General features: G+C 43.3%; 1 protein-coding gene across 4 annotated transcripts in view; it reads left to right on the top strand.

Annotated features, from left to right (window-relative positions):
- The window catches only part of aplp2 (amyloid beta (A4) precursor-like protein 2), a 46,942-nt gene that overhangs the window by 20,079 nt on the left and 11,522 nt on the right, over positions 1 to 15,341 (top strand). For 3 of the 4 annotated variants that reach the window (XM_020614736.1, XM_020614734.1, XM_020614733.1), the window contains exons 2-9: positions 3,178 to 3,351; positions 4,575 to 4,704; positions 10,117 to 10,229; positions 11,497 to 11,723; positions 11,952 to 12,148; positions 12,605 to 12,772; positions 14,351 to 14,484; positions 15,211 to 15,285. In XM_020614736.1, coding sequence (XP_020470392.1) covers positions 3,178 to 3,351; positions 4,575 to 4,704; positions 10,117 to 10,229; positions 11,497 to 11,723; positions 11,952 to 12,148; positions 12,605 to 12,772; positions 14,351 to 14,484; positions 15,211 to 15,285 — 1,218 coding nt within the window. The remainder of the gene's footprint in view (positions 1 to 3,177; positions 3,352 to 4,574; positions 4,705 to 10,116; positions 10,230 to 11,496; positions 11,724 to 11,951; positions 12,149 to 12,604; positions 12,773 to 14,350; positions 14,485 to 15,210; positions 15,286 to 15,341) is intronic. The other variant, XM_020614737.1, reaches the window with a different exon arrangement.

Genomic DNA, 15,341 nt, shown 5'->3' with positions numbered 1-15,341 from the left:
CCACAGCCCACACAGCTTTTGACAAGCGTCTGTGGTGGCAGGCCTGGTTCCCCCGCTTTCACGCTGCCTCACGCCATTCTTTATTGCATTACAGTCTGCATTCATTTAAAAATAATATGTCAAGCCGGGACATAAGCCAGTCTGCATACATTCCCTGCTGTCGTTGCCTATTTACTCTGGTTGCTTGAGCTTTCCTCGTCACATTGCCTCTCCCTTTTCCCAACTTCCACTCCCTCTCTCCCTCTTTTGTCTCTGCCTCTGACTGGCTCATCCTCCACAAAGCAGCAGGTGTTCACACTTACATGATATAATATCTCACGGTGAGTCAGTAATGAGAGATGGCTGCTCAGTGACTTGGCCTTTGTTAGGTGTGGCAGCATACTTCTCCTGTGTGTTTGTGTGTGTCACTGCTACACCAAAATCAGAACAAATTTACCAGCTAATGCAATATTGTTTAGGAGTTTTGGTTCAGCATGATTTTGCCTATTTTTGAACTTTAAAATGGAGCCACTCTTGGCATGAAGTCCTGCCCTGAACTTCTGTTTCATGTGAAAACGCGACAAACTGTGAAAGCCCATTACTGTCAAGTTATTTCATGTAACCTTTAAGGAGAAATTCAGTTCCATCACATCGCAGTAAAAAAGAAAAGCATGGTCAAAACTGGTCTGATCTACAGCTAACTGTAGCTCTCAGTTTGTATCGATTTATAGCCTCCTTCTGAGTCTCAGAGTTACTTCTCTTTCGTCTCATTTGTCTTTTTCTAATCCCATTTCGCCGGCGTTCACTGGCCAGTGGACCAAATCGGCCTTGGCTGATGTAAACATTTGTCTGACGATGACACTCCAGTTGTGTGCTCAGCTGGTCTAGAAATAATTATCCAAGAATGAATCTTGACCAAGTAAACATTCTGTCAGTTTCGAGATGAGGACAAAGAACAAAGTTGATTATGTCTCCTAGAGTCAGTAGCCTGTTTTTGCAAGATGATACAGGGACCACGTACAGGGGAAGTCTGTCTGCCCTGCTGTTCCCCCTCATGCCCTCCTGAGTCTCTGTGCCACATATTGTGCTCTCTGCTGGTGTCCATGGATGCTTGTCTCTGTGCTAGTCTGGCCTGGAGTAACTATTTTCTTAAGTACCAAACAGGCATGTGACTGCAGATTTAAGGCAGTGATATTAACCGCCTCCACTCTGCCTCCAGTGCCATTGTTGCACTTGAAAAATTAAAGACGCGCTGAGACTTTATCACTTCAGTAGAGTGAAAAGGATGACGGAACAGCCGCAGCACTTACTTCTCCATAGCCGCAGTGTCTAATTGTGGTCTGGTTGTCACTCCCTTTCCTAACATGCTTGTCCACATCCTTCATTTCCTTTCTGCTTCTCATACACCCCAAGCCAATCTCACCAAGTGATGAGAGGGAGGACAACAAACAAACCTGTGGTGGTGCAGAGAGGGAGGAGTGGAGCAGGACAAAGGCACTAAGATGGAGGAAGGAAATGAGGTTGAATCTGAGGCTGTTGTGTCTCTATAGGACAAGATCAAGATGTTCCAGTGCCTGTTTACTGTCTACATGGATGAACATGTGCCTGTGGAACTGTATGAATGTTCTTTGTGCATTTCATGACTGTGTGTTATTTGTGTTAGCACCAACGTGCATAGGCACCGGTGTGCTTGTATGTACTGTATGTGTGCGTGGAGCTGTTTGTGTGTGCGTGCACACTCAGCTCTGGCTGGCTCTGCACCTCATCACACGCTACAGCCAACTGCTGATTACACAGCACTTGTTTTGTCCTCACTCTGCTCTGTTCTCTGCCTATTATCAGCCTGGGAGCCTGTGCAGAATCAGACAGAGAGATTTGTCTAACACACTGCTAACTCAAGTCTCTCTCTTCAGCTGCAGAAAACACCTCTGTCTCTGTGTCCTCAAGGCTGAGGACCAAGCAGACATTTGAGTCCAAAAGTCTTTGCTCATTCTCTCTCTGGGGATGAAGCCTGTTTACTCAGTCCGATGACATTATGACAATCAAGAGGGCATCAGTTCCGTTCCACTTCCTGTTTGGAGGCTCCCTGGTGTGTGCTTTGGGATAGTTTGGCATGCAGAGCTGCACTGCCTCGCTGACTCATTAGAGTTTCACATGCTGTGACACCCCTAACATTAGGCAAAATGTTAGCAGGCCATGACTTACTGTCTCAGTGAGCTGATGAGTTGACTGATGCTAGAACTACACAGAGACACTTGAAATGCAATCAAGTTGAAGCTGATTACACACTAGTTTGAACAATTAGTGTCCCTTTTTATAGTGAGTAGGGGACGGACAGACTGGTTGTTCCTGGTTCCTGTTTGTTGAAGGAGTGACGGCATAATAAATGATAATAGGAAGGACAATGTCAGGAGGAAGATGGCAGATTTGTTCCCCTGTTCAAATGGTTGAGAGATAAACAAAGATAAGAAACTGATTTTAAAAATCCCAGAAATATGTAATAAATGCTGTGGTATCTCAGAACATATTGTTTTTGTTCTTATGTGTCTGTACAGCTGAGCTGATACTGGATTTGAAACCATCAGTGTTTACCTTGAAAAGTAAATCATCCACCCATTGCAGAAAGATTTCAGTCCCTGGAGGTCTGGATGAGTAAAGCTCTGCTCTCATCTAGGAATGTCCTGGTTTGTGAGGCATGACAGGCTGCAGGTTTCATTCTTTTTCTCTCCTGCTTTCTATGTGCTGCCTCTCAGTCACTCAGTGGGCATCAGGGCAGAAAGCTTTGTGCACAATTCCCATCTAACCCCTACTCGTTTAACCATCAACCCAGCCAAACTTTCCCAAGGTGCAGTTAATTTGTCTCCTTTTTGCTCTCTCAGCACTGCAGCATTGTGTTGCCGCTGCAGCCAAGCATTGACAGGCAGTACTGGTGTAGCTCCATCACATCTTCTACAGTATAGTTATTCATTGCAGTGCTTGAGCTAACCCTGTTTTATGTTCAGACTTCACAGTACCAGGCTCCTGTGTTTGGTTCATAATGGTGTTTATGAGAGAAGTGACTGGAGCAGAGCGTGTTTCAAGTCTGGCAGAAAGAATACTCTCCAGCTTTTATCAGCCGTATAATGATCAAGTGCATTAACCCTAATTGCCTGATCTCTCTCTGTCTCTCTCTCTCTGTCTCTCTCTGTCTTTCTGCAGGCACTAGCAGCCAATGCAGGCACAGGGTTTGCTGTGGCCGAGCCACAGGTGGCGATGTTCTGTGGGAAGCTCAACATGCATGTTAACATTCAGACCGGCCGCTGGGAACCCGATCCATCCGGAACCAAAAGCTGCATAGGAACCAAAGACGGTGTGCTGCAGTACTGCCAGGAGGTGAATCACTGTGACACAAACATGCCTTTAATCTCCATCCTATCAGTCTCATAGAAGTGTTGAAATTCAAGTACCAAAGTCAGAAAAGGGTAGAGACAAAGTGGGTTGTCAGCACAGATGCAGCCTATGCAAATACTTCAGGGGGAACTGAAAGCAGAAGTACAGGATGTTTTTTGAAACTATCTCATTATCCTTCTTTTACTTTCAGCTTGATGTAACAGGGGTCTGGTAATTTGTGATTTAAAATGTTAGACTTAGTTTAAATATAGTTTTATGGTGTTCAGACTGACACAACTGTTCTCCCTGTTACTTGTTAATTAAGCTACAACCCAATCATAATTAAGTGACAAACAAATCTGAAAATCTGTCATCTTCTCATCTAAAGGAAAGGAAATTAACACATTTGCCAAACTGTTGTACTGTTCCTTTAAGTTCAGGGTAAAGTAATTACAGTAAAATTATACCTCAAAGGCTGCACCATCCTGTGCTGCTCTAGTGTATAATTTCATCACATCATTGTGGAGGACACTTTAGTTCAGCTAAGTAGCTTTACAGTAATGCAGCAAAGATGTGACATGTTTCTGTTATGATGTATAGTAATAATACAAGCTAAAAAAAAGGTTAATATGTGGACATTTTTTATTGAATAGGTTGTGTGCTATGCTGAGGGGATGTTGGAAAAAGGCAGTTTTCATCTCATTATGATTTTTCATTAGCGAGGCTATTGAGCTGTTCCTGAAAGACAGACATTGTTTTCAGTATGATGGCTGGCATTTCAATTAGTAGATTCTGCAACTGTCATTTTCTCCAGACGTCTTACAATTACAGGCGTGTTTTTCCACAACGTGGATATCCTCGGTCTTATTTACTGGTTCCTCCTGCTGTATCTTCTAACCCGGGAGGCTGCTGCTGTTACTATCATGGTTTATTATGCAGCTGTCTAAGAAAAAAGCAGGGTTCTACATTTTCAAGCAACTTTCCCCCATAAGCTTCAGTTGCTTTTATTGATGACATTTTGATGGCATTTGGGAAAGTGTAAATTGTGTGCTCTTTCATGGTTGAGCAGATGGCAACTAGAGAGCATGAAGCATGGATTAAAGGATCCCACTGAAGCTTGACTTATCACGCCTCCTCACTTCTGCACACACTTGTGCACACATATAGAAGCACATAACAAATTATTTTCATTTTTAATATACATTGTCTGCTTCTTCTTCCAACAGATGTATCCCGAGCTCCAAATCACAAATGTTGTGGAAGCCAACCAGCCGATTCGTATTGAGAACTGGTGCAAGAAGGAGAAGAAAGTGTGTAAAGGGCACGCCCACATTGTGGTGCCTTACAAATGCTTAGGTAAGCTTGTGCGTTAATAAGTAGTTCAAGGGCTGGGAGAAACCACTTCAAAGGCTTCAAATTGCCTTTCATATCGGGTGTTCCCTATTGTCCCCCCTCTTCTATGGTAGTGTTTTGCTCAGTGTAGAGACAGAAGAGATTATGATTTATCTCAGCCATACGCAGAGGTGGCATGGAGCAAAGCTGGAGTCTGATTCAGTTCACTAATCCTGGCCTTGAGCTGCAGATTGAGCAGATCCAGGCTGGATGGGAGCTAATGTCTCTCAGAACAGAGAGCTAGGGGGGGAGTCATTATTGCTGGGAAGGCTTGTTGAGCAATAAAGCACAATCTTATTTCCCCCCTCAGACAGTGGTCATAAACTCACACAGACATACAGGGTCAGTAAGAGGAAGGTCTGTGAGGAGGCCTGCTTTATTGCTCCCCATTTCTCCATTCGCCTGTGCCATCATACACAGCTCCTCCTCCTCTTCTGTCGCCTGCAGCATCACTGTAATCAGCAGTAGCAACACTGCTATATTGTGGTGTATTAAATGTCAAACAGACCCTCCGACTTTGCAGCCTGTGTCCCCTGACTTACAAAAATAGAGCACGGTCCTGCTCCCTCTGAGGATTGCAATGACAGAGAGACAGAGTTCTGAAACAAGGCTTCTCCCTGTATTTGTCCAACTACTGTATGTCAGGAAGGAAAAAAACATTTTCCTCTATACTGCAAACATTTCCCGGCACCCTTACCCTGCCGGCCAGCCTCCAACTGATTGAGTTGTGCCACTTTCTGAGATGAAAAAGCCATTAGTAGTTGCACTGGACTGTGAAATGGGCTACCATTCAAGAGCATTTTTGGCAAATGCAGAGAGGAGGCTTTTGGGAAATTCATGGGACAGCAAACACCACAACTGGAGTGGCCACTCGATGGCTGAGACTGGAATACAGATGAGAAAGGTTCACAGGCAGAATCAGTTGCCAAAATTCCATGAGGTTGCTCTCATCCTACACCCTGAACCCACTTCTCTCCGTGCACCTGCCACACCTGATAACCTCTGCTGTCCTGTCTTCACTGTGGCTGGTTGTTGCATCAGTCATTATGATTCTGCAACAGTGACACGAGCGCCATTTAATTCAAACAAACCCATTACCTCTTCTGGAATAATTAAATAGCTTCATTGCTTGTTCTTGCACATTTTTTGTCATCATTGCTAAAGGTCTGGGAACCTGTGCCCCATCAAATTACAGAGGCCTTCTCTGCTACTCTACTGGGTTGCAAATGAGGAGCCTGAAGAGAGAGAACAGAGAAGACAGATGGAGAAGGAGATAAACATAAGGTGTTGGCAAGAGGGAGGCTTTTGACAGGGTTTCTGCTTAATTATGTAATGGAGCATGTTAAAGGCTTAATTGGAGGAGTCTGATCATATGTTACAAGCCACGACGTGCCTTTGCCACCTCACTGTGCCTCACCTCTCCAGTCCATAATTTGTCAGGCCTCTGTCATCTCGAGTGCAGTGAAGAGTGCTGTTGAATTATTTATTATTTGTGTTTTTCACACAGTGTTCCAGAGAAACGGACATCACAACGTCTGGCGTATATTCATCAGCATACATTATAATAGTAGAATCAACAAAGTAAAGGAACTAGACCGGATGGAGCTGGACTATAGCTTGAAGGATGTCATTAAAAGGGTCAGACCAGACCCCATGTCAAGTTAATAAGTTTAGATGAATAATGCAAGCACTAAGGAAGGGGATCGGTGCAATAACAGAGAGATGGGTTATGCTGTATCTCATCTGTCCGTGCAAAGCCCTGCAATCCCACTGCGTTTTCTGTCCCCAGATAATAGCTCTGCAAATGAATGTGATCTTTGTTCCATGTGCGCTAATCCCTGCAGCATGATGTCTATGTCAAATTGCAGAGGATTAATTAAGAGGCTTTTTTTATTATTGTCTGTAAGGCTGAGAAGGTGAAAGCAGTCACTGAATCTTTTTTTTTGGGTGGGGGGATTTTGCTGCTGCAGCTTCTTGCTGAAAAAGAGCACGTGAGCTAATAAAGTATTTTCTAGGCAAGCACAGATTTATAAGGATCTTTCAAAAGGCAAATTCAAATTTAATAATTTTCAAGTTTGTTTTGTAAACAAAGCCTCCTTAGCTGCTGTTGGTTATTATCAGTAGTTCTCAATAATCACACTTATTTCAGGCACATTTTATTTGGGCCTTATTCTTTCATCTGTTCTTGACCTTTGAACTAGTTTCAACTTCACAGACTGGAGCAAAGTATTTTAAGGTTGTGTTCATGTGAGAAGTGGAGGATGTCACACATGTTTAGCCTTCCCTGTTGACTAAGTCTGTTGATGTAACATAGAGCAGGACAGTGCAAATGTCTGACATCAACAGAGAGGCTGAGTTGTGTGATTGTGACTGAGTTGTTAATGGAAACAAACACCACACCTCTGGCTGTTTGCACTCAACAAGTAAGGTCTGAACTTTGAAACACGGTGCTGTGGGCAAGAATGTGACTGCATTCCTTCACATGTATAAGATTATGTGAGAGTATCACATATTTCACATACTGTACATGAACAGTCGGCTAAAGGTGAGACTGAAGCAAGTAATGCAGCGTGGTGAACAGGTGTTGCCTGTGGTTAAAAATTAACATTTGCTTACAATGAAATAGTTCTTTGTGAGACCTGAGAATTGAACCGAGGACATTTTAAATATTTACTTTAACATCAAGTTCCAGCTACCTACTGGTTTTAGTCATGTCCCTTCCATATAATCCTTTCATGGTGGGAGATCATAAAGGTGCAATCTGTGATAACTAAAGATTAGCCACACTACTATAAATCAAAGCACAAGTCTGGAGCCTGATACTATTTTCAGACCAAACACTAGTCAACAACTGTGTCCAACTTATTAATGTTTAAAAATGCTGTTTAAGAATTTTTTTAAACATTTATTGTTTTCCAGAAAAACTCAGTATTGTGAAGACTTAAAACTGATTTTTCATCTATAATGCAAGCTCTTCAGGTATGCATGTTAATATACCGGACCTCATTATTAAGTGGTTAAATATTTTTACAGACGGAATTAGTAAGTGATCTAAACATGTTAATGGCAGCTGCAGATCTCATACCTTAAATTTAATTACCCTAAACTTCCTTTGGAAAGCCCTTGAAACACAATAGCCATGCTGTCGACAAGCAGATCTTGGTTAGTGTGTAATTGAATTCACCACCTCCCGGTACTGAAGGTATCATTGGTACATTTGGTGCATTCCTACCTTCACATTCATCCTACCTCTGCAGTGTGGGGACTGCAGAGTGAGCGAGAGTGTCTAATAGATGGAAGGTTAAAGGAAAGATGGATGAAGAGAGTAGATGAAGAGGAGTATCCGCTGCCATTCACACATTTGCACAGCCACACACACTCAGAAAAAAAAACAGAGCAGGAGTGCTAGCAAGGCGCAGCTGCTCTCCAAACACCATCATCTATCACCAACTGCAGTGTGACTGCACTGAGCATCTGCTTGAAACCTCACTCCACCTCACTACCCAAGCAACCTGTGAGTGTGAGGGAATGAGAGAGAGAGAGAGCTGAAATTAAAAGAGGGTGTGTGTGTGTGAGTGAATGAATCAGTTAGCATCCGGTGTGCAGGATGTGAAGCTGAGTGTTACTGGGAGCCATGATGCTTTTGCCTAAACGCTCTCTCTCTCTCTCTATCTCTAGATGTTAAGAGAATGAGAAATTAGAGGTAGAGAGACCCCAGTGGAAAAAGACATTCAGATAGGCAAAATTTGCAATAAAAGAATGTAAAATTGCTCCATTACAAAGAATGTAAAGGTCATGAATTTGGGATTTTACTTATGTAAAAGTACATCAAGCATAAAAACATTGTGTGGAATGGCCACTTTCAGAGTTTTATGTCATGTTATTTTGTTGAATCGGACTATTCTATAAATCCAATCAAGCTGTGGGTAGTTTAGGCATACTATAACAATGTACCCTATCTTATAAGATGGCCATATCTTAAACATACGTCTGAATCTTAAAGTAATTATATGTCAAAGGAACTGGCTAAAAATCAAGCATTACCCTCTAAAGTTTAGCCAGTAAGAAGTCATAGAAGAAGAGGAGTCTTTAATTTTTAAAATGTCAAACAAAAAAGGTCACAGTTTCCTTGAGCCCAAGGTGACATTTCCAGATTCATTTTTAGTCTAAAAGCCAAACATGTTTCATTTCTCTGTGTGTATGTTTGTTTATTTTCTCATTTTGGATCCTGGGTCAAAATAATGTTTGGCATTTTCACCATAATGATGACTCACTTATCAAAATTGTTAGTCTGCTCAAACTGAATGATCAGCTGTTTCAAAACTAGTGATAATTTGGAGAGTACTGTAGCACTTTTCACCTGTGGTGGGCACAAACCTGGGAAGCAGGAGAATGAGGGACTGGGGGCCCAGGCTGTGTGAGGAGGTGTTACTGGAGCTCCTGGGCGGAGATGAGAAGCAGCTGCTGAGTCCTCTGCTATTTCCAGCTCTCTCTTCTTCCTATCCTACCCTCTCATTTTCCAAAACATGGTTTTCTTACCCCCAGTGTGCCTGCCTCGCTGGCTCAGATGAAGCGCTCCAGCAGGTTGTGGTGAACCACTAAATGAGCAGTTCTAGGACAGCTCCCAGTCCTTGTCATGAACCCTTTAGACCCTCATTTGTATGTTTTCAGTCCACCCATTCCTCAGCCAAGCTCATCTTATCCTGGACTTTGTTCTAAAGCCTCTGTTCATCCCTGGCTCTCTCAGCCTGGCCCTCCATCTGTTTTGGATGGCAGTGTTTCTACCTGAGAACCTCCACACACTGCCAGCCTATCAACAGGCGTCCTTTTTAATTTTCATATGACCCCTGCACCATATGCTCACACGCACATGGTTTTCAACCTGAAGTTATTCATAGGAATTTGCAAGATCCCTTTCAGGTCTTTTATTTTCGACAGATGTGCTTTCTGTCAGATCGCTCTATGAATGAAACATTTCTGAATTGAATTCATCAAGCAAATGATATCATTGACTCACAGGAAGAGTGTGGACTTCCTGAAAAGATTCACAGTGTGAAACCTGATTTTCTCCTCTGCCATTTTGATTGCAGATTTACAGGTGCTATAGAGGAGGGATGAATCCCTTTCGGCTTCAGGTGCATATGGTCAAGTGTCAAATGCTTGTATTGTTGTAATGAAATTTAAAGGACCAGGCAGCTATGAATTATTGAATTATGCCCTTTTTGCTCTCCTCTCATCTGCTATTCCTTTTGTAGTCCCTGTAGGTGAGCTAATGTTTCTGACCCAAGCAATGTTGGTGAGCAGTGAGCAGAGTTTAGTAGACAGATTGGCAGTGTGACTAACAGGCATATCGGTCCATGTGATTCGCTGTTACAGTGGGCGAGTTCGTGAGTGATGTGCTTCTGGTTCCAAAGAACTGCAAGTTCTTCCACAAGGAGCGTATGGACATGTGTGTCAGCCATCAGCAGTGGCACGGTGTGGCCAAAGAGGTAAGGAAGGAATTACTTCACAGGAAACAGTAGGAGGCTGTAAGTTACAGATAGTGGAGCGGTGGAAAAGAAAGTTCTTGTGGGAAAAGGAAGTCATCTTAACTAGCCAAATTTTGTTATACTGGCCATACTTTTATTACTCTTCCCTCACTTTTCTCTGTGAGTCTCTGAGGTCCTCTGGTCACAGGTTGACTGTGATCCTCACATTTCAGTTCCTAATCAGATTACTGTTGTGACTGTAATGCAACTAATCCCCCCAGGCAGCTCCAGAGATGGCCCCAGGGCCTACTCTGACCACAACAATAAGAGCAGCAGCTCACCAAGCCCATCAGACTCTACAACTGCCAGAACCTGAGTATCATCTGACATCCAGGGGCACAAACGACCTACAGTCAATAACAAATTTGTCACAGCCAAGCAGTAATTTTAGCAGTGAGAATATCTGGATAAGAAAAGTGCTTCAAAAACAATCTCCATCCTCACCAGCTGCCACTGATCTGTGCTTAAGCAGGGCAGCTAATCCTCCACTGCTCCAGAGTTTCTCTGCACTCGGTACTCAGTACCTTCTAGTTGCTATGTGAAGCACAGCATGTTGAAAAATTGCATATCAGTGCAGGGACTGCCAGACTTTCTGCAAGTGTTTTCCATTAATCATTCTCATCAGTAAGTGACACAAAAACTATAGCAGCTATAAAATCACTATGTCTATGTCACTATGTTTGGTAGGTGGATAGATAGGTTGCTATGTTAGATAACTGCAAGAGACTATAAAATAACAGGTGGCATCTCTCAGGCCGGGCAGCCAAGATTGGTAAAATAATGGTAAATAATGCAGTGTTAGATACGATCATAAGGTTCTGTGCATACACAGTTCATGAGGTTAAATCCATCTATCCGTCCTGGGCTGGAGCTAATCCAAGCTGACACTGGGCAAGAGGCGGGGTCCACCCTGGCAACCACACACACACACACACACTCTCTCTCCTACGGGTAGTTTAGAGTCGCCAGTCAATCTAAGCTGCATGTCTTTGGACTGTGGGAGGAAGCCGGAGTACCCAGAGAAAACCCATACAGGCACAGGGAGAACATGCAGACTCCACACAGAAAGGCTCCTGGTCTTCCTGGAGCTTGACAAAGTTTATATAATACAAAAATTGTCTGGAAAGTGACATACTGTACACATCTACAGGCAAGGAGGTCTACATTTAGAGCTTTGAGTCGCATCCTGTAGATTTCATCACTACTGCTCTTCTTCTGTCCCTGTCAGGCCTGTGCCAAGAGTTCCATGGTGCTGCAAAACTATGGCATGTTGCTGCCCTGTGGCATTGACAAGTTCCACGGCACAGAGTTCGTGTGCTGCCCCTCCTCTCACACCGGGGAGTCTGCCCCGCCTTCCCTGCCTTCCCAGGAGGATGAGGATGATGAAGAGGAAGAGGTAGAGGATGAGGAGACTGATGAGACCGACCTGGACGAGGAGGACGCTGCAGAGGACAGGTGAGCATATGTGAAGGGCAAATTCTATGGCTGCGTTCTTGATCATGACAAGTCTGTGAAATATTGCATGTTTAACACCAACGCTCATGTGAAGGGCAGGTAATGCTGGCCATCTGGATGAATGAACGTGTCGTGACACCGACCTGTGGCAGCCACACTGCCTTGTTTGATAAATCACCCCTCTTCCAGACTTCCACCCTTCACTCAATCACCTTCTCCTCTTCTCAGTGCAACACCAGCTGACGAACAGCCCACACAGAAGGTGGAGCCAGTGGATGAGGACGAAGAGGAGGAGGAAGATGAGGAAGATTACCATTATGTCTATGAGGATGAGGAAGCAGATAGGGAGGATGAGGATGAGAAGAAAGAGAGTGGGAAAATGGCACAGAGCCCAGATGAGGATAAAAATCTGCAGGAAGTGAAAGGTTTGTAATGATTTCTTTTACAGTATAATGGCCCCTGGTCCAGCCTTCCTCTCTCTCTCTCTCTCTCTCTCTCTCTCTCTGGCCCTTGCTTTGTTTTTAACTTAAATACAATATAATCAATCCTTTTTAATTTTTAAACTATAAGCAGGTATGCTTAAACTTCAACCAGACTGTAAGTTTACACATCTGCATTTACCCTTTTCTTCAGCTCAAAGCACACACTGTGATGTACTTTTCTTCTTTATCAGAGTACAAGGACAAATCATCTCGCCACATTCGTAGCCAAACTGTTTATCATATTCAAAACCAGTTGCTCCTTCCTTCTTATTGTTTTGCTTAGTTTAATGGTGTTTGTAGATGGAGCAGTGGTAAGGAGTATTTGACGTGTTTGTAACTGAGACTTGAATAAGTGCTGCCCCTTGTGGCCGGATGATCTAACAAGCTGTCCCCTGGCAGCGGTGTGCACCCTAGAGGCTGAGACCGGCCCCTGTCGTGCCTCCATGCCCCGTTGGCACTTCGACATGAGCCAGAAGAAGTGTGTGCGCTTCATATATGGGGGCTGCGCTGGCAACCGCAACAATTTCGATTCAGAGGAGTACTGCATGGCTGTGTGCAAGCGCCTGAGTAAGTCTCACGTGACAGGGGCTGGTTTGACAACACCCTTCTCTCTCTTTGTTTGTGTATTTGCTGCAGACTCTCTGGTGAAAACACTTTAGGATAATATAGGTTTGGTCCATCACTGACAGTCTTCAGCTCTCACTCATCAAAACACTACAGCTGGTGACCACATCACCTCCACTACAGCCTTCACAGCAGCTTCACTCAGCATCATTCTCTTTGGTTTTAGTATCCCACTGATACTGTGTCCAGCCTAAAAACTATTCACAACCAAAGAAGAATGTTCATATTGCTTGTTTTTCCAGGGTAACAGTTCACAATCCAAACAGTTTTAATGCTCTACTAAACAGGGAGTGCTTAACTATGTCAGACAGGAGAAAATCACCTAAGAAAGAAAGAAATTAGGCTTATATTAGGTTTTATTTGCAATAAAATTGGAAGAATGTTGAGACATTAGAACCCAGACAATCAGGTAACTTTGATCAGATTTTCTTATTTAGTCATAATTTTGCCTATTTTAGACAGTGTTTTCTTTAGGTAACTTACTAGTACTGTATCCCTTGTTTGGGTAACATTGAACATTTTACAAAGTTAAGCTGTTAAAGTGTGAAGGGGAAAAAACATTTATTTTGCATCATTTGAAGATTTAAAAATCACTACACTATCACTACAAAGAACTGGCAAATAAATGCTTAACTGTGGAAAATTCCAAAATTTGCAAATCCAAAGACTATGACATTTATAGATTCACTTCACTAATCTCCTTGAGTGTTCATTCATACATATGTTAACCTAAAACACTGTTTCTTCAGTTGTCTCTTTTCTTTTCCTGCCACTGTTGACTCCTGCCATTTGTCATGCTTCTGTCTGTCAGCCTGTAAACAACCTGTCCATCTGTCTGTCAGCTCACAGTGCACTGCCACTGCTTTTGCTAGATTCCCCACCAGCACCTCAGCAAGCACCTTTTTTTCCCATCAGTTCAAACATAGTTCATGGGCATAACCAATTGGATTTTTCTTTTGCATTTCAAAAGTAAAATGACTTGAGGAGCTGAAGTGGTGAAGTATGGAACAGGAAGCACGTATTTATCCATTAAACCATGCCTCCTGTTTTTGATGTGGGGGTAAGATGATAGGGTGCCAGCCTGGAGCTTTATTGTTTTTGCGAGTTGCAGCAAAAGCCAGGATTGAGTCCTGCGTGACTGTAAAGCGAGGAGCCTAAAACAGAGCCCTCTGGCATCACCCCAGATGACCCAGCAGTCAGACACGGAAATATTTCCATTAGAATTAGAGACGCGACCTGTCAGCAGAAAGACACTGGGAAGATGAAAGGAATTCAAAAGGAGAGGCTGTCAGGTTTCCTATAACTCATCATAGTTACTCAGAGTGGAATAACACCAATGCAAAGAGTGCTTCTGTGAGGATTTTAATGTGCGCTCTACTTTAAAGTCCCTCTTTCTCTCTCTCTCTCTTTGTGTGTGTCTAGCTTTCTGTCTTTGTCTCTCTGCCTACCTGTCTGTCTGTTTCTGTCTGTCTCCCTGGTGGTCAGTGTGAAGCCACTCACAGTCTGTTTCTGAATTTGCAGCCATTCCCCCGACTCCTCAACCCACCGATGATGTGGACATCTACTTTGAGACCCCGGCTGATGACAAGGAGCACAGCCGCTTCCAGAAGGCTAAAGAGCAGCTGGAGATCAGGCACCGCAACCGCATGGAGAGGGTGAGTTACCAGGTGGAGTCAGGACACAAGAAAGGTTTACTGCTCAAATGAACAATATGACCATAACACATCATCTGTGGTTCTTTACTGATTTTCCTCATTAGGAACAAACTATATAGAAAGTCAGGCAGATGAGTTATTCTACTGTATAAAGGAGATGAGTTGGAAAAGTGGCTGCCAGTGTCTTTCTCAGTACTTGTGATGCTGTTCATGACCCATTTTGTCATTATTTTACAATAAACTTTGGAGAATGATGAAACATTAGATAAAGACATTTTTTAAGAACTCATAATGTTTTATAGTTGAAGGAAGAGTAACATTTCCTTTAGCTTGTTGGGGTGCTGCTGAAAGTAGCTGCTCCCTGAGAGAATTCAGGGCACGAAACATGGAAGTTGGTTGGCTTGTTAAAGTTGCAAGTATTCTTAAAATCTGAAAAGGCTTTTGGATTATATCAAGGAGCAAGTCATACTATAAGGGTATCTTACCTTTGTGCAATAAAACTTTATTCTCCCTCATTTACATGTTAAAAATTGGCTGGTGGCAGTTTGGGACCTACTTTGAATGAACACAGGCAGGAAAAATTACACTGTTATGCATTTCAACTGGGCTCAGGTTGTTTTGTTTTTTTGGCTCTCGAGTTGTTTCTGAGGTCAGATCTGTGCAACTCTAATACTCAGCTGCTTTACATTTTTATTTCCTTTCCTTTCTGTGTCTCTCTGGCTCCAGGTAAGAAAGGAATGGGAAGAGGCTGATCGCCAGGCTAAAAACCTGCCCAAGGCTGAGAGGCAGACTCTGATCCAGGTAAGACAGTGATCCTCCCCCCTGGAAGTGCCCCCTTTGTCCTGGTGTTTTGGGGA

This window comes from Monopterus albus, unplaced genomic scaffold (assembly GCF_001952655.1).
Source record: "Monopterus albus unplaced genomic scaffold, M_albus_1.0 scaffold150.1, whole genome shotgun sequence".
In the NCBI taxonomy this organism is placed as follows: Eukaryota; Metazoa; Chordata; class Actinopteri; order Synbranchiformes; family Synbranchidae; genus Monopterus; species Monopterus albus.
This window is presented reverse-complemented; position numbering and strand designations above follow the sequence as displayed.